Source organism: Mirounga angustirostris, unplaced genomic scaffold, assembly GCF_029215605.1.
Source record: "Mirounga angustirostris isolate CCGP_5_RB_7025 unplaced genomic scaffold, mMirAng1.0.hap1 SCAF_15, whole genome shotgun sequence".
Taxonomy (NCBI): Eukaryota; Metazoa; Chordata; class Mammalia; order Carnivora; family Phocidae; genus Mirounga; species Mirounga angustirostris.
The window spans coordinates 14,965,223-14,989,823 of NW_026991723.1; the positions used below are offsets into that span (position 1 = coordinate 14,965,223).

At 39.7% G+C, this 24,601-nt stretch overlaps 1 protein-coding gene across 1 annotated transcript in view; it reads left to right on the forward strand.

Annotated features, from left to right (window-relative positions):
• The window catches only part of TMC1 (transmembrane channel like 1), a 126,644-nt gene that overhangs the window by 97,057 nt on the left and 4,986 nt on the right, over nucleotides 1-24,601 (forward strand). Inside the window, exons 15-17 of the mRNA XM_064579868.1 lie at nucleotides 9,675-9,742; nucleotides 14,778-15,017; nucleotides 18,406-18,531. Coding sequence (XP_064435938.1) covers nucleotides 9,675-9,742; nucleotides 14,778-15,017; nucleotides 18,406-18,531 — 434 coding nt within the window. The remainder of the gene's footprint in view (nucleotides 1-9,674; nucleotides 9,743-14,777; nucleotides 15,018-18,405; nucleotides 18,532-24,601) is intronic.

Below are 24,601 nucleotides of genomic sequence, written 5' to 3' on the forward strand. Positions count from 1 at the left end.
GCTCTTCTCTGACCTTCTCATCTAATATAGCCTACCAGGATCTCTCCTTCAACACCCTGCTTGATTTTCTTCATATGATGTATAACTAGCTGACATTTCCTTTTAAAAACATGCTTATAATCTATCTCCCTCTGTTAGAATGAAAGACCTATGAAAATAAAAGCCTTGACCCCTATACTTGTCACATGGTGGGCATTATGTGTTGACTGCTTCTGTGTTAAACCTCTACATTCTAGCACCATCCAGGCAACGCCATCTATTGACGGAATTCTGCCTGCTTCCAGGGATGTGCCCACGGAGTCTGTCCTGGTTTAGTAATCTCAAGCCAATGACGTTTCTCTCCTCTCTCAGGAAATGGTATCCTTTATTGCCGACCTCTCCCCAGCCCCATGCCCTCTAGTCTCTGGACAAGTCCTATGCTCAGAACAGTTTTCAAGACCGCAGGCTGGATCCTCAGCCTGGCTATCTGACTTGGAGATCGTACCTTTGATTAGGTCATCTCTGTCATCCTCACTGAAAGTGCCCGTGGGACGAGCCAAAAGTGGTTAGATAATGCTCTTTGGTGAGCACCAGTGAGGTAATGCTATGGATCCAGGATGCTCTTGCACTGCTTTCCCACTCCCTGCTATGAGGTATTCAGCTGGCTGGGTTTCATTTCTATTTTCCTTGTCTGATTCAGCTCTTCTGAGGCAGACATAAAAATTGCCATTTCTTTCTGAGGCCCTTGCCTGGCTTATGCTTGCCTTTTATCCCTTACTGCTCTCTTCCTAAGTGCTAGAAAATTTTGCTTCAAATATGAAGTCAATAAAACATGACCTGGATGCATAATAGCTATAATTAAACGACTGTCATTTATTATTTATTGAGTGCTGACAGTGCTCTTGGGTTAGTACAAAGTACAGGGGAAAAAAAAGACAAGTTCCTGTTTTAGGTCACAGAGAATTTTCTCCCATGTTACTTTTGGAAGGCTCTGCATACATCCATATTTGAAAGTATCCCAGCATCAAAACAAATTTTAAACAGTAAAGGGTGGATGGTGGATCTTTGATGCAGATCCTATTATCATTGGCCCATCCAGTAAATAGCTGACACAGCTGAGTGTCTACTAAGTGCAAATCAGTAAGAGCAAAGCTCTGTGCTGGGTGATAAGGGGATACAGAGATGTAAAAATGTCCACCTAAGGAGAGATTGCAAACTTGGGCTTGCTGCCTAGATTCAGCTTGCTGATATATTTTTCTTTCTTTGCAGAGTGTTTTCTTTTGTTTGTTTGTTTTTATTTATTTTTTTTTAATGAGCTCATATTTTAAAACTAGAATTTTTACATTTTACAAAATAGGGATTTCTTGCTTTTCTTGGCATATTGGAAAGGCTGGCAACATTCAATCCGTATTCCCATTCGGGAGAAATTGGCTGGAGTGAGAAACCACTGCCCTGTACAGATGGAATATTCATCCACTAGTTCCTCACACTCCTTACTGCCCTTTAATCCTGCAAGCTCTCTCCTTATCAATACAGAGCACAAAATGTAAATGCCATAGGAGAAACCATGGCTACATGACTTTGGGGGTGGAGGGAGGGAAGAAAAAAGGGAGGGAGGGAGAGGGAAGAAGAAAGACACAAATAAAGAGAGAGAGAGATCAGAAATGCCAAAACCCAAAGACATGTTGGAGGAAGAAGCACTTGAGCCAGTCTTGGGAAAGGATCAAAATTTCAAAGATCCAGTGGAAGCAAGGATTCTTGGTGGAGGGACCAACATAAGACAGGGCCCAGCAGGTATGGGCAAAGTGTGGGCAGGCCTCCATGCAGAAATCTCAGCTGGGGCTGTCCCAGAGGAGAAAAGGCTGATGAGAATGTTTCTCTGATATTCTCCTGGACATCCTAATTGAAAATATGAATCCTGGGGGCGCCTGGGTGGCTCAGATGGTTAAGCGTCTGCCTTCAGCTCAGGTCATGATCCCAGGGTCCTGGGATCGAGCCCCACATAGGGCTCCTGGCTCAGCGAGGAGCCTGCTTCTTCCTCTCCCTCTGCCTCTCTCCCTGCTCATGCTTTCTCTCTCTCTCTCTCTCTCTCTCTCTCTCTGTATCTCTGTGTCTCAAATGAATAAATAAAAAAAAAAAAGAAAATATGAATCCTGGAAATACCTGTCATGAAGTAAAGGAGAACCTGAGATGGGCAGAGAAGATACTTTTGAGATGCCTTTCAGAAATCAAAAAGAAGGGGTGCCTGGGTGGCTCAGTCGTTAAGCGTCTGCCTTCAGCTCAGGTCATGATCCCAGGGTCCTGGGATCAAGCCCCGCATCGGGCTCCTGCTTGGCGGGAAAACTGCTTCTCCCTCTCCCACTCCCTCTGCTTATGTTCCTCTCTCGCTGTCTCTTTCTGTCAGATAAATAAATAAAATCTTAAAAAAAAAATAAATTAATGAAAAAAAAAAGAAATAAAAAAGAAGGGGTACCTGGATGGCTCAGTCGGTTAAGGGGCTGCCTTGGGCTCAGGTCATGATCCCAGCATCCTGGGATCAAGCCCCTCATCCGGCTCCATGCTCAGCAGGGAGTCTGCTTCTCCCTCTCCCTCTGCCTGACTGTCTGCCTACTTGTGATCTCTCTCTCTCTCTCTGTCAAATAAATAAATAAAATCTTAAAAAAAAAAAGAAATCAAAAAGAAAAATGTGTCCATTTCCACCACCAAAAAAAATTTTTTTCTGAGTTCCCAAAATAATACTAGCTCATTATAAAAAATCCAGAAAATCCAGTGTAAGTTCAATATGAAAATAAAAATCGCAGGTAATCTCACCATAATGGCATTATTTATTTGGATTATTTGAATTGGATCGTATTAGTGTTTATTTATATGTAAATAAACAAGTACAATAGATTTTTATATAATATTATAGATTTTTATAAATATACCTTTTTAAAAAATTTTTTATTAAAAAGTATATATTTAATGACTGGTTACCTGCTTTTTTCACCTGTGACCATTTCCCTAGGTTAACTATTCTTTTATTTTAATAATTTATTTTATTTTTTAAAGATTTTATTTGTTTATTTGAGAGAGAGAGAGAAAGAGCAAGAACAGGGGGAGGGACAGAGGGAGAGGGATAAGCAGACTCCCCACTGAGTAAGGAGCCCGACGCGGGGCTTGATCCCAGGACCCTGGGACCATGACCTGAGCCAAAAGCAGATGCTTAACCAACTGAGCCACCCAGGCGCCCGGTTAACTGTTCTTTTATGACAGTTTTAAATGACAGTGTGATATTCTATACATGAATGAACTATAATTTAATTTTTATTGGCTGTCAGTAAAACTTTACCTAATTTTTAATTATTATAATAAATACTGCGGTTACATTTATTTATATCCATGTAGTCAAATATCTTCACAGATAAGTTATAGTGGCATGCACAGATTATTTCCTTATGAGAAATTTCCCTAAGTTGAATTTCTCATTCCTAGAGAACATGCCTTTTTAAAAAAATCCATTCACTTTTCTTACAACAGCTTCTGTAAAAACTGAACTCTGCAGACTCTAGCATCAGATTTAGCAATCCACAGAATATTAATGTTGGGTGGAATTTTGACATAATCAATCATGCATCCTTTATTTCACATCTGAAAAATTGAGGGTTCGTGCATTGAAGTGAGTTACCTCAGTTTGTGTAGCCAGGGAATAAACAAGGGCAATGAAGTGTCCTTCTGGACACAGCCATTGTGTTAAATATGCTGAATTATATACTGGTTGTATCAGAGTCCATTCCGTTAAAAGTGAGCCTGTAGATTTTTCAGCTATAAATTTATGGCTAAAGTGTTATCACAACAAACCTATAAAGATGGACTGAGGTGAGGAAATTACTGGCGAGGAGCAGGCTGTTAGACCATGTAATGTAAGTTAATCTTTCCTAAGGCTTCTCCAAGCATAGCAGACAGTTCTCAATGTTTCTGAAGTGTTCACTGACTCATCGGGAGTGGAATGGTTTCTCCCAGGAGCGATTTTAACCATCCAGATTTAACATAACTGTCCTAAAACCTCTTGTAAAATCGGGGTTTCCCGCTGTAGCTCAACACAGAATGCCTTTCCTTTCAGCTTAATTTGTGTTGACAATATCTTTGTCATTTATCAACAAAATAGGTAACTGATACCTAAGAAGAAATAGAATCGAATACATAGCATGGGATTAGAATATGTTCAACCAAATTAAAACCTCAGCATCCTGTTTAAAGTTACATTTTTAAGATGGTCTTTTTAAAATTTATATAAGTGGAAAATATAAGAGATTTCCCTGTGCTCTGATGAAGGGGCTCAAGATTATCCATAAATAAGAGGCATATGACTGACAGACCATAAAAGTAGATTTTATATTATATTATATTATATTATATTATATTATATTATATTATATTATATTATATTATATTTTTATGTAGTGTTTATTATAGGTCAGAACTTCTACAAAATACATATATTTTTCCATGTATTCATAGCAGCAACACTATAAGGTAAATACTATTTTTTCCTACTTTACAGTAAACTGAGGCTTAGAGAATGTTTAATAATTTGCTCAAAGACATATAGGTGGTCAGTGATGGAGCTAGGACTCAAACTCATGTCTAATTGACTTCAAAGCCATCAACCAGACTTCTGTCATGTTGAATTTTCACTGTGATGCTTAACCCTAGAAATTTCAAGGACTCTGTCAAATCATGACTAATTCATGAACCAATCTATGGTGTTTGTAACTCAAAGCACCCCAAGATTAGATAGGTCACTTGCAATAGAATGGAGTTACAGGAGGGGCTGTGATACAGAATTAGAAATAAACAGATGTTCTCCAGCTGGGAATGAGATATTACTTAGCAGTGCGGGAAGATGCCATGCTAAAGGGTCAGTAAGAAGTCTTGAGTAGTCCCTGAAGGATTGACAACTTGGGGAAAGGGACAGCACAGTCTGGACTTGAAGTTCCACTTGAATATTGGTTGGAGTCTGTCTGCAGGCAACAAGGGGTGAAGTGCAAAGACCCGAGTCGCTGAGTCATCCTAGTGGATGAAGCTAGGATTTGTCCTAGATCAGTGCTTCTCAAATTTGAGGATAGACCAGAATCCCCTGAAGGCATGTGAAAACAGTGTTTCTGATTCCATCGGAGCTGGGGCAGGTCCCGTTCTAAGTTCCCAGGTGATGATGCGGCTTCTGGTATGGGGACCATGCTTGAGAACCATTCACCCAGGGTGATTTCAGGTGTGGGGAGTGAGATTTGTATGTCAGACAGGATGTTGCAATGACAGAATTCTCTCTGAGATATTTCACGATATCCAAAGGTTAATGATCTTTCCCAAATAACAAAACTTGCAGAGAGCCGATGGGTTTTCCTGGGCATTTCAGTCCAACAACAACCTTCTGTCTTCCCTATGGGTAGATGACTGACTCTCACCCACCACAAACAAAGGCCTAGAAATAAAACGAGATAATTTTCAATCCCTTGCCTATTAGTAAGTTATTATAGACCTCAGCCTATATCCAAATGGGATCTTCTTTTGCTGGTGCCTAAAAAGCTTATTAGGGATGAGTGACTCTTAGTGTTATATGCATCCCATTTGAATCATTTCATTTCTCAGTTTTCAAGAAAACGTATTTTTTCCCAAGCCTCATTTACCTTTAAGCTTTTTTTATGTTTTAGAGGCAATTAAGCAAACGTATTGCAAAATGATTTATACTTGTATTATTAAAGTATTGCTTTTAAAACTTTAAAATACAATATAATCTCATATGTTTTTACTAAATCCATCTCCAAAAGAATGAGCATTGAATTTTATAGTGTGTGTGTGTGTGTGTGTGTGTGTGTGTGTGTGTTTGCTTTCCTACTTCTGTTTTATTTTTAGAGGGAGATTTTCTGAGTTCAACTCATACCGTATTCAATTGCATTTCTAAAGTGTTTACAGAGAAGCAATTCTTTAATAACTGGGTCTAATTTTTCAACCAATTACAGATTTTAGATTAGAAAAGGATCTTAGAAATGATCTAGTTCAGAAGTTGGCAGACTTTCTCTGTAAAAGGCTAGATAGTAAGCAGTTTCACTTCTGCAGGTGTGATATTATGATATAATAAGAAATATATATTTTGGTCTCCATTTCCAGCTCCTGGCCGGAGTTCCTAAATCTTTTTATAACTGGCTAAGCAATACAGGTGCTAGGATCATCTTTTGTTCTAATATTTGCTCTTTGACCCTGGTTCCTGATACAGAAGGCCTACATTCCTTGGGTTTTCCTGGGTGATAGGAACATTGCTTATTCTAATGAGGCAATGCTTGGTGGCTTCTGAATAGCTTCAGGATGGCGGAATGGTCACCAGAAAGAGCAAGACATGATTAGAAACTTGAAACTTTCAGCCCCATTCCCCCATCTTCCAGGGAGGGGAGAGGGGCTGGAGACTGAGTTAGTTATTGATTATGCTTACTGATGAAGTCTCCATAAGACTCCCTGACCTATGGGGTTCACTGAACCAGGTCGCTGAACATGTTGAGGTGCTGGAGGGTGGTGTGCTGGGAAAGGACATGGAAAAGGACCCTTTTCCTCATACCTTGCCCTATGCATCTCTTCCATCTGTCTATTCGTATCTTGCATTTCTTAAATAAACCAGTAGCCTAGTAAATCAAGTGTTTTCTAGAGTTCTGTGAGCTATTCTAGCAAATTATCAAACCTGAAGAGGGAGTCGTAGGATTCTCTGATGTATAGCCAGCCACTCAGCATAGGTGGCACCCCAAACTTGTGATTGTTGTCTGAAGTGGGGCAGTCTTGTGCGACTGAGTTCTTAACCTGCGGGGTCGCTCTAACTCTGGACAGTCAGTATCAGAGTGAAATGGTAGGGCATCCAGCTTAGGTCCACAGAGGACTGGGGCATTGTTTGATATGGGGGTAAAACCCACACATCTGTGTCAGAAGTACTGTGAGCAGAGTGTAGAGAACAAGGGGTTTGCATTCAAGCAGGCCATATGGTCTCTGTGCCAACCATTAAACTTTCCTGTTTTAGTGCCGAACAGCCACAGAGAATACATACACAAATGAATGCAGCTGTATTCTAATAAATCTTTATTTATACAAACAGGTGGCAGTCCAGATTTGGCTCATGGGCCATAGCATGACAACCACTGACCTAGTTCATTTCCTCAGTTTATCTGTGACAAGATAAGCAACTAGCCCAGCTCACCCAACCAGAACGTGGCAAGGCAAAGTCCAATACTCAGGTGTGAATCCCTGACAAGTGTCTGGACCAAAAACCCATTTGGTACACTAGGGATGCCCTATACCCATTTTCTGCATTGGGTCCATTTGTGCATCAAAAATTATATTCCTGGGATGCCTGGGTGGCTCAGTCAGTTGAGCGTCTGCCTTCAGCTCAAGTCATGATCCCGGGGTCCTGGGATAGAGTCCTGCATCGGGCTCCCTGCTCAGTGGGGAGCCTGCTTCTCCCTCTCCCTCTCTCCCTCTGCCTTCCCCCACTTGTGCTCATGTGTGCTCTTTCTCAAATAAATAAATAAGATCTTTTTAAAAAATTATTTTCCTTCGGCTGCCCCTGCTGCAAACACACTATGAGAACAAGGGTTCCCAGTGTGTCTTTGGTGTTTTTCTAGTCACCTAGTTATAAAAATATCTCAAATGGCTTTTAAGAAGCTTGTATGTTTGTGAGAGGAAAGAAAATATACTTCTAAAAGGTTGAATTTTTTTTTAATTTTACATAGATTGGTGGGTTAAATCACGGCACCGTTCTAAAGAGCCCAAAGATGAAGGTTTGACTCTTGATCTGACACCGAGAAAAGCTGTTCTAAGACCACAGTTGGTACAGGCCACCCAGCTGAGCATTCGTCATATGTGTTCTGTGAGCTCACAAGGCTTCAGGGGAAGAGAAGAGGTGGTCCGGAGCAAAGCCCTCCTGTGGCGGGAGAAAGACTCCGAATTAATGTTTCTAGAGATTAGAAGCAGTTTATTTTTCTCCATGAGGCACACATTGCTTTCGTTGGTGATTTTAGAACAAAAACTGCCAACCATACCTCTTCTCATCCTGTGAATGTTAGGCTTCTAGATCATTGGAAAGCCAGCAAAACACAACGTGTATCATCTAGGTCATCTTTGTCCCGCTTAATATAACAGGGCTATGTATTCTTTCACTATGTATCATCTCATCATTTTATCTTGTTATCGAGCCGTTCTTGCTGCTCATGCCCTGAATCTGTTACAAGGCACATGACCCTTATCCTTCCCCAAAGTACTGCTACCTTTTGGGAAAATGATGACATTGAGGCCTGACTTCAAGAACTCTTGAGGCAAAGAGTCCAAAAGCTGTGAAGGTTTTATCGGGGTTCCAAACCAGAGAACTGTTCCATCTTCTTGCACATATTTTTTCTTGGGGGGGAGGGGTCTTGCGTTTGAGAACAGTGACACTCTCAGATCATCCTCCTTGTGTTTGTGTAGGTGTGTTGAGGAGGGAGTAATTACCAGGACCCATATGGCGTGAAGCAACACCTGCAGATGCCAGGATCTGGGACAGGATTAGGGACCTGCCCCTCTTTTGGTCTCTCTTTCGTGGTCTTGATGCTCTTCGTCCACATATTTTGCTTTTCTCCTTTTCTCTTGTGACCTACCAGTTAGTTTCCTGACTGATTGTTCTCTATCTCAATTTAAACAGGAGCCAGTTCCATTGTGGTTGCTAAGTAGCATTACTCCCACTGATAGAAACTTTCCTTCCAAGCTGCCTGATGTGTCACAAGGAAGCCTTTGGACAGGCCACCCTGGGACAGATGCCCACCAGTGCCCCTCTGCCCAAAAAAGACAGGCTCGTGTTGCTGTTCTAAGCAGGATGGTATTACCTAGGAGATAAACACTGGATATTGAGTTGAATAACTTCTCAAACTTGTCCTGTATTTCTCTATATTTATTTCATTGTAAAAGAAATTCTCATTTTTTTGACAAATATTTTAAAATATGCAAATGTAAGGAAGAAAACAAAAGTCATATTCCATCGCCTACTTATAACACCTAGTAATTTTGTTGGTCATTTTCAAGTCTTTTCCTTATGCGTCATTTCATATTCCATTGATAAAAATAGTGATTGTCTAATTTTATATTTTTGTTGTTTAACATCAAGTCATAGTTTTCTCTGTATATGTAAATATTCTCCAAACAGTGATTGTAATTAGGTGCAATATATATTATGGTATAGATATACTATGTTTACTTAACCAATATTGGACATTTTGGTGGTTTCATCTCTGTTAAAATTTGTCAACATTTAAGATCAATTTGTTAAAACAAATTCCTAGAGGTAGACTTACAGGGTTAAAGAGAATGAGTTTTTTTTTTTTTTTTTTTAAGCTTTTAATCTATACGGTCAAACAGTTTTCTAAAACATTGCTCCAATTTTCTCTTTTCCCAGCCATGTAAAGAGAGCCTGCTGGTCCACATTTTCACAACATTGAATGACTGCTTTAGAAAATGAGCCTTGCTGTGTTAGAAAGCGTGCTTTATTGTTTTATTTATCGCTAATTATTTATTATATCGATTACTCTGCAATTGTTGCTGCAAGGAAGGAGTTGAGAGCCTAGCCATACCTATGCAGAAAGATGGAACACTTGGCTTTCAGTTTTCACCAGTTGATCTGCTAATCCAGTGAATATCTGTGTCTTCCATAGCCCTCATACACTGAATTTGACATCAGCGGCAATGTCCTCGCTCTGATCTTCAACCAAGGCATGATCTGGTAGGTCAGCTGTTGGACAGTGTATCACTTGTAGAAAAGCCTCAAAGATCGTTATTGCATAAAGCACTGTAGCCTGTGTGTCTGAGAAGTGCACAGCCTGGGGCTAACTCAACAATTGCCTTTGCAAAGTGGATTGCTAGGAAAAGCTAATATATATATATATATAAAAATATGTATGCTATATAATATATAGTATACTATATATATTATTGTATATATATTGTGTATATATGTATGTCTTGGAATATATAGAATATATATTTTACATATTATATACACTGTATAATACAGTATATATATATATTACATATGTATTTTTTTCATATCTTAAATTTTGGTCCTCAAAGGCATCTGCCTGTTTTGCAGAGATTTCCTTTATCAAATACTGGGAGTCTGTTTCTACTTTGTAGATTATTTGAAGGCTTTTTCTACTTTTATATCCTCTGATGCCAGGGTCTAACAGTGAAACATTAATGATCCCATAACCGCATGTTAAGTATGAAATAAATTAATGTAAGGCCCCTCTGAGAAACTGATTTTATTTTGTCATTATTGAGTATATTTAGAAGACAACTCATTGCTACTTTTAAAAATAATATTTTACCAAATCCAGTAGTTCATAGAGATGAAACACATGTTTTAGGAAGGTCAAGCTAAAAATACGATCTTTATTTTGTAACTTGTTTCACAGGCCATTTGCACATCAGAATTATGTCTTTTGATGTACAAAGGACTGTCATATCTTTTATTAAATGAAAGCATTCTCACTGTCAACCTTGACAGGTTAAGACGAGCGGATACAGTAGAACTGTTTTGGAGTTTAAAAATTGAATCACAGCATGTGATTCATCTGGGAACCATGTGGTCTTGGAAATCCGTCAGTCTTAACTAAGAACACCCAACCCACAAGCAGTTACAATTGAGCCTCTTTATCCTACCGACACATGCTTAATGTTGCACTGGGCCACTGACCATACCATTGTCCTATGTACAAGGACCAGTAACTACAAGTTTTGCACAAGCTTCATATATTACTTAAATCCCTCAATCATAGCTGGATTGAATTATTAAACCATTGCAAGACTGGACCTCTCTGCAAATGTTAAAATTATCTTGCTTCAGTAATATAAAGACCATAGCCAAGGGCCCCATCGTCCTGCAATGGGGCCTGTCAAATTCCTGTGCCTCCCCAGGTCAATACATATGAAGGAAAGGCTCTAAAAAGATGATCTTCTCCATTATCAGGTATGTTTAAGAATTTAATTCCTGCCCTCTCACTTCCTAAATTTTGCAAGCTATGGCTCATGTGTCCAGAGAGTCATTAAAGAGTGAAATACATCTTTCATTCTCCAAGCAGGGAGGAAAGTCAGGGTGGCCTGACCTAGGACCATCAGCAGAGAGAGTAAAGGGAGCAGCTTCTATGAGTTCTGGATCTTTCCTTTTCTAGAGGGGATTCTGTGGTCACAGCAGAAAATGGCTAACATGGCATGTGGAACAATGAGAAACCATCACCTTGTATCAGCTTTAAAACTCCCTGGCCCTTACAGCGAGCCACACATCCCTCAGGCCTGGTGGCTGACGTTTATGCAGACATCTGCTGTGGGTCTGTGTCTTGTTCTTTCCTAGCTAAGACAACAGACTGGCCTAGAAATTCATTTTCATGATCAGAAAAGCTGTTGTAATGGCTGTCCTGATGGGTTTCACTTAGAATTTTGCAGCTCTTTGGTCCACTATTGTTCATGTTGAGATTCTTAAATATTTCCATTTCTTCCCCTGTTCTCTCATGGGCAGACCCATTATCGAAATCTCTCCACTATCACTGCACTGTCTTTCTAGGTGTTCATCCTGTAGATATTGGTCAAGTCTTGCTTCTTGTTAGTCTGAAGAAGATATTAGAAAGTGAAGGTGTTTTTTTGAGTGTACAGAGATAATCATACACTTACCAGGGAGTTTCAGAGGCAAAAGAACTATTATTTTGACCTTCGGGTCCACCTTGGTACAGATGGTCTTTTCCAAACTCCCAGGAAGCTAGTGAAGAATGGGGATGCGGTGTGGTGGGCGAGGTGTGGGGAGTGTGTATTCTAAGTGCAGCAGGCTCCCCTGCCACAGGGTACTCATACCTGGTAAGCTACTATTTTACGAGGCACGAGGAATCGATGCTTGAGTTGGGCCATACAGAAACACAAGAGTATGGGAAGTTTGCACTCAATTCCATTGGTTTGTGGCTAGAGACATTCAGTTATTGCTTTAGGGGTTTCTAATTAATGGAGGTTATTTACACTGATGCTGTTAAAGTGAAACTTTATAGGTAAAATCCATTTTGTCATGAAGTGGGTGAAATGACCAGTAAACCTTTATATGACACACTTAATTGAAAAATGGACGGCATAGGTTTTTCAATTGTATTTTAAAATGATCAAGGCCCATCCCATCTCTCTCGTAGCAGGGTATAGAGGCAGCAGAGAACACGGTGAGAGAGAAGATGGGTTTGGACATTGCTCCAACACTGCCTCTTTGTATACCCTTTCATTAGTGTTGTCACCGTCTGCTACCTCATTTTCTTGGTTGATCAAATGTGAATAATTTACCCGACATGTACCATGTCACTGGAGTAATAAGGAGAGCTCAATAAAAGAAGCTTTCGTTTGCTTTGATCTTCTTGGAAGAAAAGCACTTTATAAGGCAAAGGTATTACAATGATCTTTAACTGACAGATGATGGGCTCAAGTTTGGGGAAGGGACTTAGTGAGCCGAGCTGATTAGTGAGTCACGAGCAAAGACAGGATGAGCATTAAGGTGCAGATATCAGTGTGCCAGGATCTGTTTTTCTAGGTAATGGTTTCTTGAGCCATTTGTTCAATATTTATTTTGAAAATCTGAAATTTATTTATAGAGACAATACATACGTGTATACACATACATGTATACAGATGAATGATGTAGGGATACATAGAGGTACAAATATATGTGGCTTTAGGCAAGACTAGGTCTCACATGATGTACAGAATTGTGTCTGAGGAGAAACTAGCTTGTGCAGCAGTTCACCAGAACCCCCAAGTCTTAGTGGCTTCCAAAGGGAAACGTTTACTTCTTGTTTTCTCTACATGCCCAGTGTGGGTTGGTAGAGAGCTCTGCTCTTGCATGTTACTCTCACCGTGGATTCCTAGACTGGCAAAATAGGGTCCATCTGGAACATCACCGGTCAAGGTAGCAGAGAGATGAGAATAGAATCCACACAGGGCTTTTAACGTCTCCATCCAGTAGTGAGACACCTCATTTTAATGACCATTTCATTGGCCAAAACAAATCACATGGCCAAGCCTGACCTTTAGAAGGGAGCAAATATAACGATTCACAAACATCTCACATTACTAATATTGGCATTTAAGAATGTACTATAGCGCTATGTAATTCTGGCCCCTAACCTGGGCCTGTCACTCACTCACTTGCTCACGTTCTTGAGGCTCTGGGATCTCTCTTGCTATCCTGTAACAAAGATACCATGTGGTGTTCCAAAGTCTATCATCTTACTTTTTTTTTAGTTCATAAAATTTCTATTTTAGAGCAGTGTTGTGTTCACAGAAAAACTGAGTGGAGAGTACAGAGCATTCCCAAATATCCCCATGCCCCAACATGCATAGCCTCCCCTACAATCGGCTTCCCAAATCACAGTGGGACGTGTGTTACAGTTGATGAACCTATGTGGCTAGATCATCACCTGAAGTTCATGCCATTAAAAAAAAAATCATTTAGCTTCCTTCAGAGTCTCTGGTCCATTCAGTATGTTAAAATATCATTCAGATCCGTTGCGTGAAATCCTACCAACAAGATGATCTAAATTTTGGCAAGATTCCACTTTTAAATGAAATCCTTTAATGCTGGTTTGCATAATTTCCATTACGGAAATAGCAGAAGCTAATTTCTTCATCTAACTCACCCCTTGCCCACCCCCACCACCCCGTATTATACCAAATTTGCGTTGGATTAGTTAAAATAGCTACTCTACATACCTAGGTACTATAAAATGCTGACCCTAACCAGAAGTGCTGAGGGCTTTATTACAGCTGGGACAGTTTAAAAGATAGGACTGTGCTTAGACTTCTAAAATAAGTGCACATGTATCCTCTTTTTGGTTTTGGACCAATACATTGCTATTAATATGGTTTTATGATGCTAATGGATTTTCTCATCAAAGAAAATTGAAATTTATTTTGTTGAAATTATCAACTAAGCCAGCAAGTAAAAGTGACCTCACCTAAGTGCTTCCTGTTTAAAAGTGGCATTTAAAGATAGTTTTTAAAAATCAGATGTACAAAGCAGTGAATTTCCAGGACAAGCTGAAGTAAGCAAGTAAACAGATTAAATTAAATTAAATTAAATGTATGTGTTGAATTTTCATCTCAAACACATAAAGCTTCCTATAGACTATTAAGAAAACACTATTATTGGGCATAAATACATCAGCTCTAAAACACCATAATAGCTACATAGCTAATAAAGAATAGCATCAGAAAAAGATAAGCTTATTTTAATTTTTTCTCTTCCATTAAGCAAAAATTAATTAGCCACGAGAAAAGTAATTAATCCAGATGTGCAGTTTATTTGAATAGAATGAGTGCTTTCAGGGGCACTTATTAAAGAGAAGTTAAATATCCGGATTTATTAATGAATGATTTGAGTATTAGGGGAATCAAGTTTATCTGAGAAGTAGAAGAGAGAAGTTAATACATGTGATACATTGTTTTCTCTGGTGTAGTTTAAATTTATTAATGAGAGCAGATATAGTTAGTGAACAGCGTAATTGCTATGAGCGAATCACGTAGGCAATTCCTGGATAATGGGGGAGGTGATAAAATGTGCACAGAAGATGGAAATTGGCCAGTCAGGTTTATTTATAAAAAAGCGTTTGTGGACTGAAAGTGGCCCTACATTTTCTGCCTTTAGCAAATAAGCATGATGTGAAATCAACAGGTGCTGTATGACTTTGTTATGAAGAGAAGACTGGAATTGAGCAGAGCCCTGTTTTTCCTTCCAGGATGGGCTCCTTCTTCGCCCCCAGCCTCCCAGGAATCAATATCCTTCGACTCCACACCTCCATGTACTTCCAGTGCTGGGCCGTGATGTGTTGCAACGTTCCTGAGGCCAGGGTGTTCAAAGCTTCCAGATCAAATAACTTCTACCTGGGCATGCTACTGCTCATCCTCTTCCTGTCCACCATGCCCGTCCTATACATGATTGTATCGCTCCCGCCATCTTTTGATTGTGGCCCGTTCAGGTTCTGGCCTTTGAAATTCCACCTGGGTGTCATTTTCTTCCAGGCGTGGAGATAGGAATAGTCACTCCTATGAGTTTTGTGGGTCCCCCTCCCAAACAATGGCATTTTGGTCTGTAGAAATGTGGTTCTTTGGGCATTCAGTCTCATTAGGTAACATGGAGATTCTTAGGGAAGTTCCATCGATTTTCTTATTTGGGAATCATAAAAGGGAAAATGATTTGAGTGCACCTGGGCTCTACCTGGGTAAAATATGGACCATAAATTTGAGCCATAAGAGGTAGCAAAGAGCAAGGTTTGATTATGCTAATGGGGATGTGAAAGTTTTCCTGATGCTAGGCCCCACGTCCAAAAATCAGAAGCTATTGCCATGTTTTGCCCAATAGAAAATAATTAATTAAAAGTAGATTATTCCACAACCTATGTAGAAATGGGATCATTATTAGATAATTATGAATATAAAGTGGGTCACACATTTTATAATCCACAATGCTACATGCTAGTAAAACAACTGAGGATGATGTTCAGCATGTGTAGTCTCCCAAAATAACAAGGATAATTTCGCTCCAGTCAGTAATAAAGAGTTAAGAAGTCTCTCTGATCCAAGCTGAAATGTACTTTTCTCCAGTTGTCTATGACCAAGTTCTGTCTGTGACACTTAGCAAGAAAGCAAAGTCCCCGGGATCTGGGGAATTGAGATTTCATTCCCTAAATAGGGCCTTAGAAATGAATCTACCATGGGGCACCTGGGTGGCTCAGTTGGTTAAGTGTCTGACTCTTGAATTTGGCTCAGGTCGTGACCTCAGGGTCATGAAATAGAGCCCTGCGTGCTTCAGGCTCCGCTCTGGGTGTGGAGCCTGCTTTAGATTCTTTCTCTCCCTCTCCCTCTGCCCTCCTCTCTCTAAAAAAAAAAAAAAAAAAAAAAAAAGAAGAAGAAGGAGAGAAAGAAAAAGAAAAAGAAAAAAGAATCTACCACAAGTGCCCCCCCAAGAATCCCTGCCTGTTGAGTCATTGGTCAGCATGCATTTGACTTATTTCTCCTTTCCAAGTGAAAGAAATGTGAACATGAAAAGCCACGTGAATACAAGCATGAGCCGATAATGGCCACGTATAATTTCCTCGTCATGCTGTCAGATGCAAGTTATTAAAGTCAAGTTTCATTGCTCACAGACAAGTATAAAAGATGCATTTGTACTCTAATAATAGTCTGAGTTATTATTGCTTTACTGGGAAAAAAAGAAAGAAAGAAAATGTTAAGCCAGCCGATAGGGCAGAAACTACTGGAGTTTTGTCGTATTCAGGAAGCTGATGTTGACAAATCCTGATCTCTCACCGCCCCCCCCCCAAAATGTGGTCTAAAATAAATAATGCAGACAGTGACATCTGGAGACTAAATAGGAAATTGCAGTCTTGAAGAAGAGCTTGGTCTTAGTAAATCTCTAATGAATCTCAGGGCACGAAGTTCACCAGATAAGCCATTCAAAGACTTTTAGTTGATTGCAAATTACCCACACAAGTGAATATCCAGGTTGAGTTTTAGATGCACTTTTAACTTTCTAGTTGCAAGTTGATCTTTCCGGGAAAAATGTATCAAAGGAAGGGAATCCCCACCGTGTGCACATGGAGCTGGATGGTGGTTATACAAGTGCATTCCTATGAAAAATATCATTGAGCTAGACATGTACCATGACCATGCAATTTTAGCCTTTTGAACCTAAGTCCTTTGCCTCTCTTTATATCACACACAGTTACTAAGAATTTAATGAAAAAAAATTAGTCTCTATCTGAGACATACTGATTTTGACCAAGTGTTTCCTAATTGGCAAACTTAGGCAGAATTACTGCATATATATCACTATTTGTCAGATGCTTCTTTAGTTTGTATAGAAGTAAGAGAGCTGGACTCCTGGTAAGACACCAGACCAGGAAAGGGGAGAATCACCAGAGATGCTAATGGCTTTGAATTTGGGACAGACTGGATGCAGAGAAGACCTTTGTGGGTAGAGAGCATTTTGTAAAATTCCAGTCCCCTCATTCTAACCACAGGCATCAGCCTCAGCCCAACCTGGAGAAGGGAGAGTGGATGGTCTTACCTTCTCTCATCCTTGCCTACCTTCTCACTCTAGCTGTATCCCCCATGTCTAGGAGAAAAGCATGCCCAGTTAGAATGGATGAAGGCAAAGAAATCTTAGGGGAATAAATTGATATAATCTTGAATGGTCTGCAAGCTACATTCCCCCTTAATACAGCACAGGTTTTGCTGGGTGCAGATTTGTAATTTGTGAAGCAAAACTTATACCTCGGCAGTCCAGCAACTAACTCTTAACTAGGTACTTGGGGTTACTCTCAGTCTTTTGAAAGATATTATTAGTAAGATCAGGAGCAAAAAAAAAAAAAAAAAAATCTCATCTGGAACTTGAGGCTCATGTTTATTTAGTAGGTGAGAATGTATGAAGATCAAAAAACAAAAGTGAAACCAGACTATTATAGTAAGTGTTATACCAACCTTTATTCTGATGATACATACCACTTGGTGATAAGTAACCTAATCTTCTTTTCTGAGAATTACCGCTTTTCATAGTAGAATCAATATGCATATACAGAAAAAAATAGCTTGACATGATGGGTATTACTTTATAATTCTGAATATTATGTATGAAGATAAGACAGACTTCCTGCTCTCATTTTTCTAGCTTATAAAAGCTGATTCTTACCTTAACGGGCTGAGAACGAACCCATTAAGGACTTTTGCTTTTTAGGCTTATTTTCCTTCTTTACGCATTTTCTTTTCCTAGCAGTGGGACTGAGCCAGCAGTCATTTAGGGCCTGTCAACAAGAAATGCAGAAAGGACTCCTCATTCGGTGTGGTTACTTATTAATAACTCTGATGAAAGAAGTCTGTAGAAAATGAGATAGCAGCTGTTGCATGGGAGAGATACTGGATTATTTGTGGACCTTATTCCGTTAAGCTACTCCTTATGCTCATTTCCAAGGCCAGTTAAACAATTGAGAGCACTATTTATTCAGCCCAAAGGGAGTGAACAGCTGTCCAACAAGGACAGCTGGCTGAGGGGTAGACTTACGAGCTATTTATAAAATATATTTCAATCAAAATCTTAGAAATACAGCTTTAAAAAGTCTTTTCCTAAGGCTGTGGTTAAATTCCTAACTGCTCAACTGTGTGTTCATGTTGGGATACCATTTCTCATGCCTCACCCCCACGTTGACAATAAGAGGTCAAAGCGCCAGGAGTTGTGGCTAAACCTTAGGTTTCCAACCTGAAAGAGCACTTAGGTGGTGTTCGAGAAAGATTTCTAGTTTTCTTGCTATATTCATGGTTTTTGCATAGGTTGTAAATAAATTTCTCTCCCCCCCCCCCTTTTTTTTTCAGTGGTAAAAATAGGATGTTCGAAGTCATTGGAGAAACCCTGGAGCAGGATTTCCCAAGCTGGATGGCAAAGATCTTGAGACAGCTTTCTAATCCTGGACTGGTCATCGCTATCATTTTGGTTATGGTGTATGTGCTTCCCCGCTCATAGAAAGGGCCTTTGTAATGAAGAAAGCCTGGCTCCTTTTAAGTTCCAGCTTTTTTTTTTTTTTTTCCTTTCTCACGCTCTCTAAGGGTTGTGCTGTAACCTCACCAAATTCAGGGCTGATTACATGGTGGTAAGAGGCTGAAATTCATGAGCCATATTCTGATCCTGTTGGATGTAATTCATAGCCATCTGCATCTGTCTTTGCCTGCCTAGGATTATAAGATTTGTTCCCAAGTAACCAAAATAATTATCAGTAAACAGCTAAAGCAGGGAAACATAAACGCTAAATGCTAAATCTAATCAGCACATTGAGCTTCCCGCCGTGTCCTGGCCCCCACCTCTTGTTCCATAAAGCAGATGGCTGGGAACACATAGAAATGATGAGCCTCTAAGTTAATATTCCCTCTGGGGGCCCTATCAGCTATATTTTAGGGCTAAGTGTTTAAGGGGTCTTAAAAATTACCATGTCCTTGTTCTTGAAAGGCTACCAATAAGTGTGTGTCCATGGTAATAGAATCAGAGGACCAGAAGGGTCTTGGAAAGGTCACTTAGTCTAGCCCTTCAAATGTTAGAGGTAAGATCCAAAGGGGACCTTGGGAGGGGACTTTTGTTCCCATGTCACTTTCACTGGCTTCTGACTTTTGAAGAGATAAAGTTACATTCTGAGGAAAAATATATGCTTGTTATCAAAGAGCTTAAAAAAAAAAAAAAGCCCTAGACCTTCCTTTCAACCCCTGAGGCCCTCCAAAATAGAAAGTCTGGAACCGCCACTGCTGTCTCTCAGTCCAGGAGGGTAACTATGAAACCACCCTCAGAAACACTTTAGAAACAAAGCTGATGCAAAGGGTGGCATTTGTTTTATAAAAGGCAAAACTAGGAAATCTCCTGAAAGAAATCCCAATGATTTGAAGTACATGAACTGGGTTCTGGGCCAAGTTGTTAGCATTGTCTTTGTAATGGTCATGGTCATGGGCCACATCAGAGACCATCGGTGCCATCTTCAACTTTCTTAAATTACCGGTTTAGAGGGACAAAGTGATTTTCCCTAGGTTAGAAAGAGTATAGTATAACAAAATAGTAATAGTAGGTTGACAATAAAGCCAACCTCTTTACACGTGACACCTTCTTTGAGGGCGAGCTAATAAGCCCACAGGCATAATTAAACAGTGAAGCAGATTACTTTTATATATTAGAGAACCTTGATCGGAGGGTGACATTCCCCCAATCTGATAATCTGATAGCGAGTCTCTGGCACACACGTGTTGGAAAATGACCTGCTGGATGCAGCCTATTTCACCAGATGGCCCTTGAAGTGATTTTTCTTTTTCAAGTTTTGATGATACGGTGGCTTCTGGGACCATGTTAAGTATTATACGGTTTTTAAAAGTCAAGGCCATTTAGTGGTACCATTGAGATCTTTTTTTTTTTAATTTTATTATGTTATGTTAATCACCATACATTACATCATTAGTTTTTGATGTAGTGTTCCATGATTCATTGTTTGTGTATAACACCCAGTGCTCCATTCAGTACATGCCCTCCTTAATACCCATCACTGGGCTAACCCATCCCCCCAACCCCCTCCCCTCTAGAACCCTCAGTTTTTTTCTCAGAGTCCATAGTCTCTCATGGTTTGTCTCCCCTTCCGATTTCCCCCCCTTCATTTTTCCCTTCTTACTATCTTCTGAAACTGTATTTGTTTCAGAGGTACAGGTCTGTGATTCAACAGACTTACACAATTCACATGCTCACCATAGCACATACCCTCCCCAATGTCTATCACCCAGCCACCCCATCCTCCCACCCCCCACCACTCCAGAAACACTCAGTTTGTTTCCTGCGATTAAGAATTCCTCGTATCAGTGAGATCATATGATACATGTCTTTCTCTGATTGACTTATTTCGCTCAGCATAATACCCTCCAGTTCCATCCATGTCATTGCAAATGGCAGTATTTCATTCCTTTTGATGGCCGCATAATATTCCATTGTATATATATACCACCTCTTCTTTATCCATTCATCTGTCGATGGACATCTTGGCTCTTTCCACAGTTTGGCTATTGTGGACATTGCTGCTATAAACATTGGGGTGCATGTACCCCTTTGGATCCCTACATTTGTATCTTTGGGGTAAATACCCAGTAGTGCAATTGCTGGATCATAAGGTAGCTCTATTTTCAACTTTTTGAGGAACCTCCATACTGTTTTCCAGAGTGGCTGCACCAGCTTGCATTCCTACCAACAGTGTAGGAAGGTTCCCCTTTCTCCACATCCCCACCAACATCTGTCATTTCCTGACTTATTAATTTTAGCCATTCTTACTGGTGTGAGATGGTATCTCATTGAGGTTTTGATTTGGATTTCCCTGATGCCGAGCGATGTTGAGCACTTTTTCATGTGTCTGTTGGCCATTTGGATGTCTTCTTTGGAAAAATGTCTGTTCATGTCTTCTGCCCATTTCTTGATTAGATTATTTATTCTTTGGGTGTTGAGTTTGATAAGTTCCTTATAGATTTTGGATACTAGCCCTTTAATCTGATATGTCATTTGCAAATATCTTCTCCCATTCTGTCGGTTGTCTTTTGGTCTTGTTGAGTGTTTCTTTTGCTGTGCAAAAGCTTTTTATCTTGATGAAGTCCCAATAGTTCATTTTTGCCCTTTCTTCCCTTGCCTTTGGTGATGTTTCTAAGAAGTTACTGCGGCTGAGGTCGAAGAGGTTGCTGCCTGTGTTCTCCTTTAGGATTTTGATGGACTCCTGTCTCACATTGAGGTCTTTCAACCATTTGGAGTCTATTTTTGTGTGTGGTGTAAGGAAATGGTCCAGTTTCATTCTTCTGCATGTGGCTGTCCAATTTTCCCAACATCATTTGTTGAAGAGACTTTTTTCCATTGGACATTCCTTCCTGCTTTGTCGAAGATTAGTTGACCATAGAGTTGAGGGTCCATTTCTGGGCTCTCTATTCTGTTCCATTGATCTATGTGTCTGTTTTTGTGCCAGTACCATGCTGTCTTGATGATGACAGCTTTGTCATAGAGCTTGAAGTCCAGAATTGTGATGCCACCAGCTTTGCTTTTCTTCTTCAACATTCCTCTGGCTATTTGGGGTCTTTTCTGGTCCCATACAAATGTTAGGATTATTTGTTCCATTTCTTTGAAAAAAGTGGATGGTATTTTGATGGGGATTGCATTAAATGTGTAGATTGCTCTAGGTAGCATTGACATCTTCACAATATTTGTTTTTCCAATCCATGAGCATGGAACATTTTTCCATTTCTTTGTGTCTTCCTCAATTTCTTTCATGAGTATTTTATAGTTTTCTGAGTACAGATTCTTTGCCTCTTTGGTTAGATTTATTCCTAGGTATCTTATAGTTTTGGGTGCAATTGTAAATGGGATCGACTCCTTCATTTCTCTTTCTTCTGTCTTGTTGGTGTGTAGGAATGCCACTGATTTCTGTGCATTGATTTTATATTGTGCCACTTTACTGAATTCCTGTAGGAGTTCTAGCAGTTTTGGGGTGGAGTCTTTTGGGTTTTCCACATAAAGTATCATATCATCTGCAAAGAGTGAGAGTTTGACTTCTTCTTTGCCGATTTGGATGCCTTTGATTTCTTTTTGTTGTCTGATTGCTGTGGCTAGGACTTCTAATCTATGTTGAATAGCACTGGTGATAGTGGACATCCCTGCCGTGTTCCTGACCTTAGGGAGAAGCTCTCAGTTTTTCCCCATTGAGAATGATATTCACTGTGTGTTTTCCACAGATGGCTTTTATGATCTTGAGGTATGTACCCTCTATCCCTATACTCCGAAGAGTTTTGATCAAGAAAGGATGCTGTACTTTGTCAAATGCTTTTTCTGCATCTATTGAGAGGATCATATGGTTCTTGTTCTTTCTTATATTAATGTATTGTATCACATTGATTGATTGGCAGATGTTGAACCAACCTTGCAGCCCAGGGATAAATCCCACTTAGTCGTGGTGAATAATCCGTTTAATGAAATGTAATGTACTGTTGGATCCTATTGGCTAGTATTTTGGTGAGAATTTTTGCATCCATGTTCATCAGAGATATTGGTCTGTAATTCTCCTTTTTGATGGGGTCTTTGGTTTTGGAATCAAGGTAATGGTGGCCTCATAAAATGAGTTTGGAAGTTTTCCTTCCATTTCTATTTTTTGGAACAGTTTCAGAATAGGTATTAATTCTTCTTTAAATGTTTGGTAGAATTCTCCTGGGAAGCCATATGGCCATGGGCTCTTGTTTGTTGGGAGATTTTTGATTAGAGCTTCAATTTCTTTTTTTTTTTTTGAAGATTTTATTTATTTATTTGACAGAGAGAGACCTAGTAAGAGAGGGAACACAAGCAGGGGGAGTGGGAGAGGGAGAAGCAGGCTTCCCCGCAGTGCAGGGAGCCCGATGCGGACTCCATCCCAGGACCCTGGGATCATGACCTGAGCCAAAGGCAGACGCTTAACCATCTGAGCCACCCAGGCACCCTAGAGCTTCAATTTCCTTAGTGGTTATAAGTCTGTTCAGGTTTTCTGTTTCTTCCTGGTTCAGTTTTGGTAGTTTATACATCTCTAGGAATGCATCCATTTCTTCCAGATTATCTAATTTGCTGGCATATAGTTGCTCATAATATGTTCTTATAATTGTTTGTATTTCTTTGGTGTTGGTTGTGATCTCTCCTCTTTCATTCATGATTTTATTTATTTGGGTCATTTCTCTTTCCTTTTTGGTAAGTCTGGCCAGGGGTTTATCAATCTTATTAATTCTTTCAAAGAACCAGATCTTAGTTTTGTTGATCTGTTCTACTGTTCTTTTGGTTTCTATTTCATTGATTTCTGCTCTGATCTTTATTATTTGTCTTCTCCTGCTGGGTTTAGGCTTTATTTGCTGTTCTTTCTCCAGCTCCTTTAGGTGTAGGGTTAGGTTGTGTATTTGAGACCTTTCTTGTTTCTTGAGAAAGACCTATTGCTATATACTTTCCTCTTAGGACTGCCTTTGCTGCATCCCAAAGATTTTGAACAGTTGTGTTTTCATTTTCATTGGTTTCCATGAATTTTTTAAATTCTTCTTTAATTTCCTGGTTGACCCGTTCATTCTTTAGTAGGATGCTCTTTAGCCTCCATGTATTTGAGTTCTTTCCAACTTTCCTCTTGTGATCGAGTTCTAGTTTCAAAGCACCATGGTCCAAAAATATGTAGGGAATGATCCCAATCTTTTGGTACCGGTTGAGACCTGATTTGTAACCTAGGATGTGATCTATTCTGGAGAATGTTCCATGGGCACTAGAGAAGAATGTGTATTCTGTTGCTTTGGGGTGGAATGTTCTGTTAATATCTGTGAAGTCCATTTGGTCCAGTGTGTCATTTAAAGTTGATCTTTTGCTTAGATGATCTGTCCATTTCAGTGAGGGGGCTGTTAAAGTCCCCCACTATGATTGTATTGTTGTCGATGTGTTTCTTTGCTTTTGTTATTAATTGGCTTATATAATTGGCTGCTCCCATGTTAGGGGCATAGATATTTATAATTGTTAGATCTTCTTGTCGGATAGACCCTTTAAGTATGATATACTGTCCTTCCTCATCTCTTATTATAGTCTTTGGTTTAAAATCTATTTTGTCTGATATAAGGATTGCCACTCCAGCTTTCTTTTGGTGTCCATTAGCATGATAAATGGTTTTCCACCCCCTCACTTTAAATCTGGAGGTGTCTTTAGGTCTAAAATGGGTGTCTTGCAGACAGCATGTTGATGGGTCTTGTTTTTTTATCCAATCTGATACCCTGTGTCTTTTGATTGGGGCAATTATCCCATTTACATTCAGGGTAACTATTGAAAGATAGAAATTTAGTGCCATTGTATTGCCTGTAAGGTGACTGTTACTGTATATTGTCTGTGTTCCTTTCTGGTCTATGTTACTTTTAGGCTCTCTCTTTGCTTAGAGGATCCCTTTCAATATTTCTTGTAGGACTGGTTTCATGTTTGCAAATTCCTTTAGTTTTTGTTTGTCCTGGAAGCTTTTTATCTCTCCTTCTATTTTCAGTG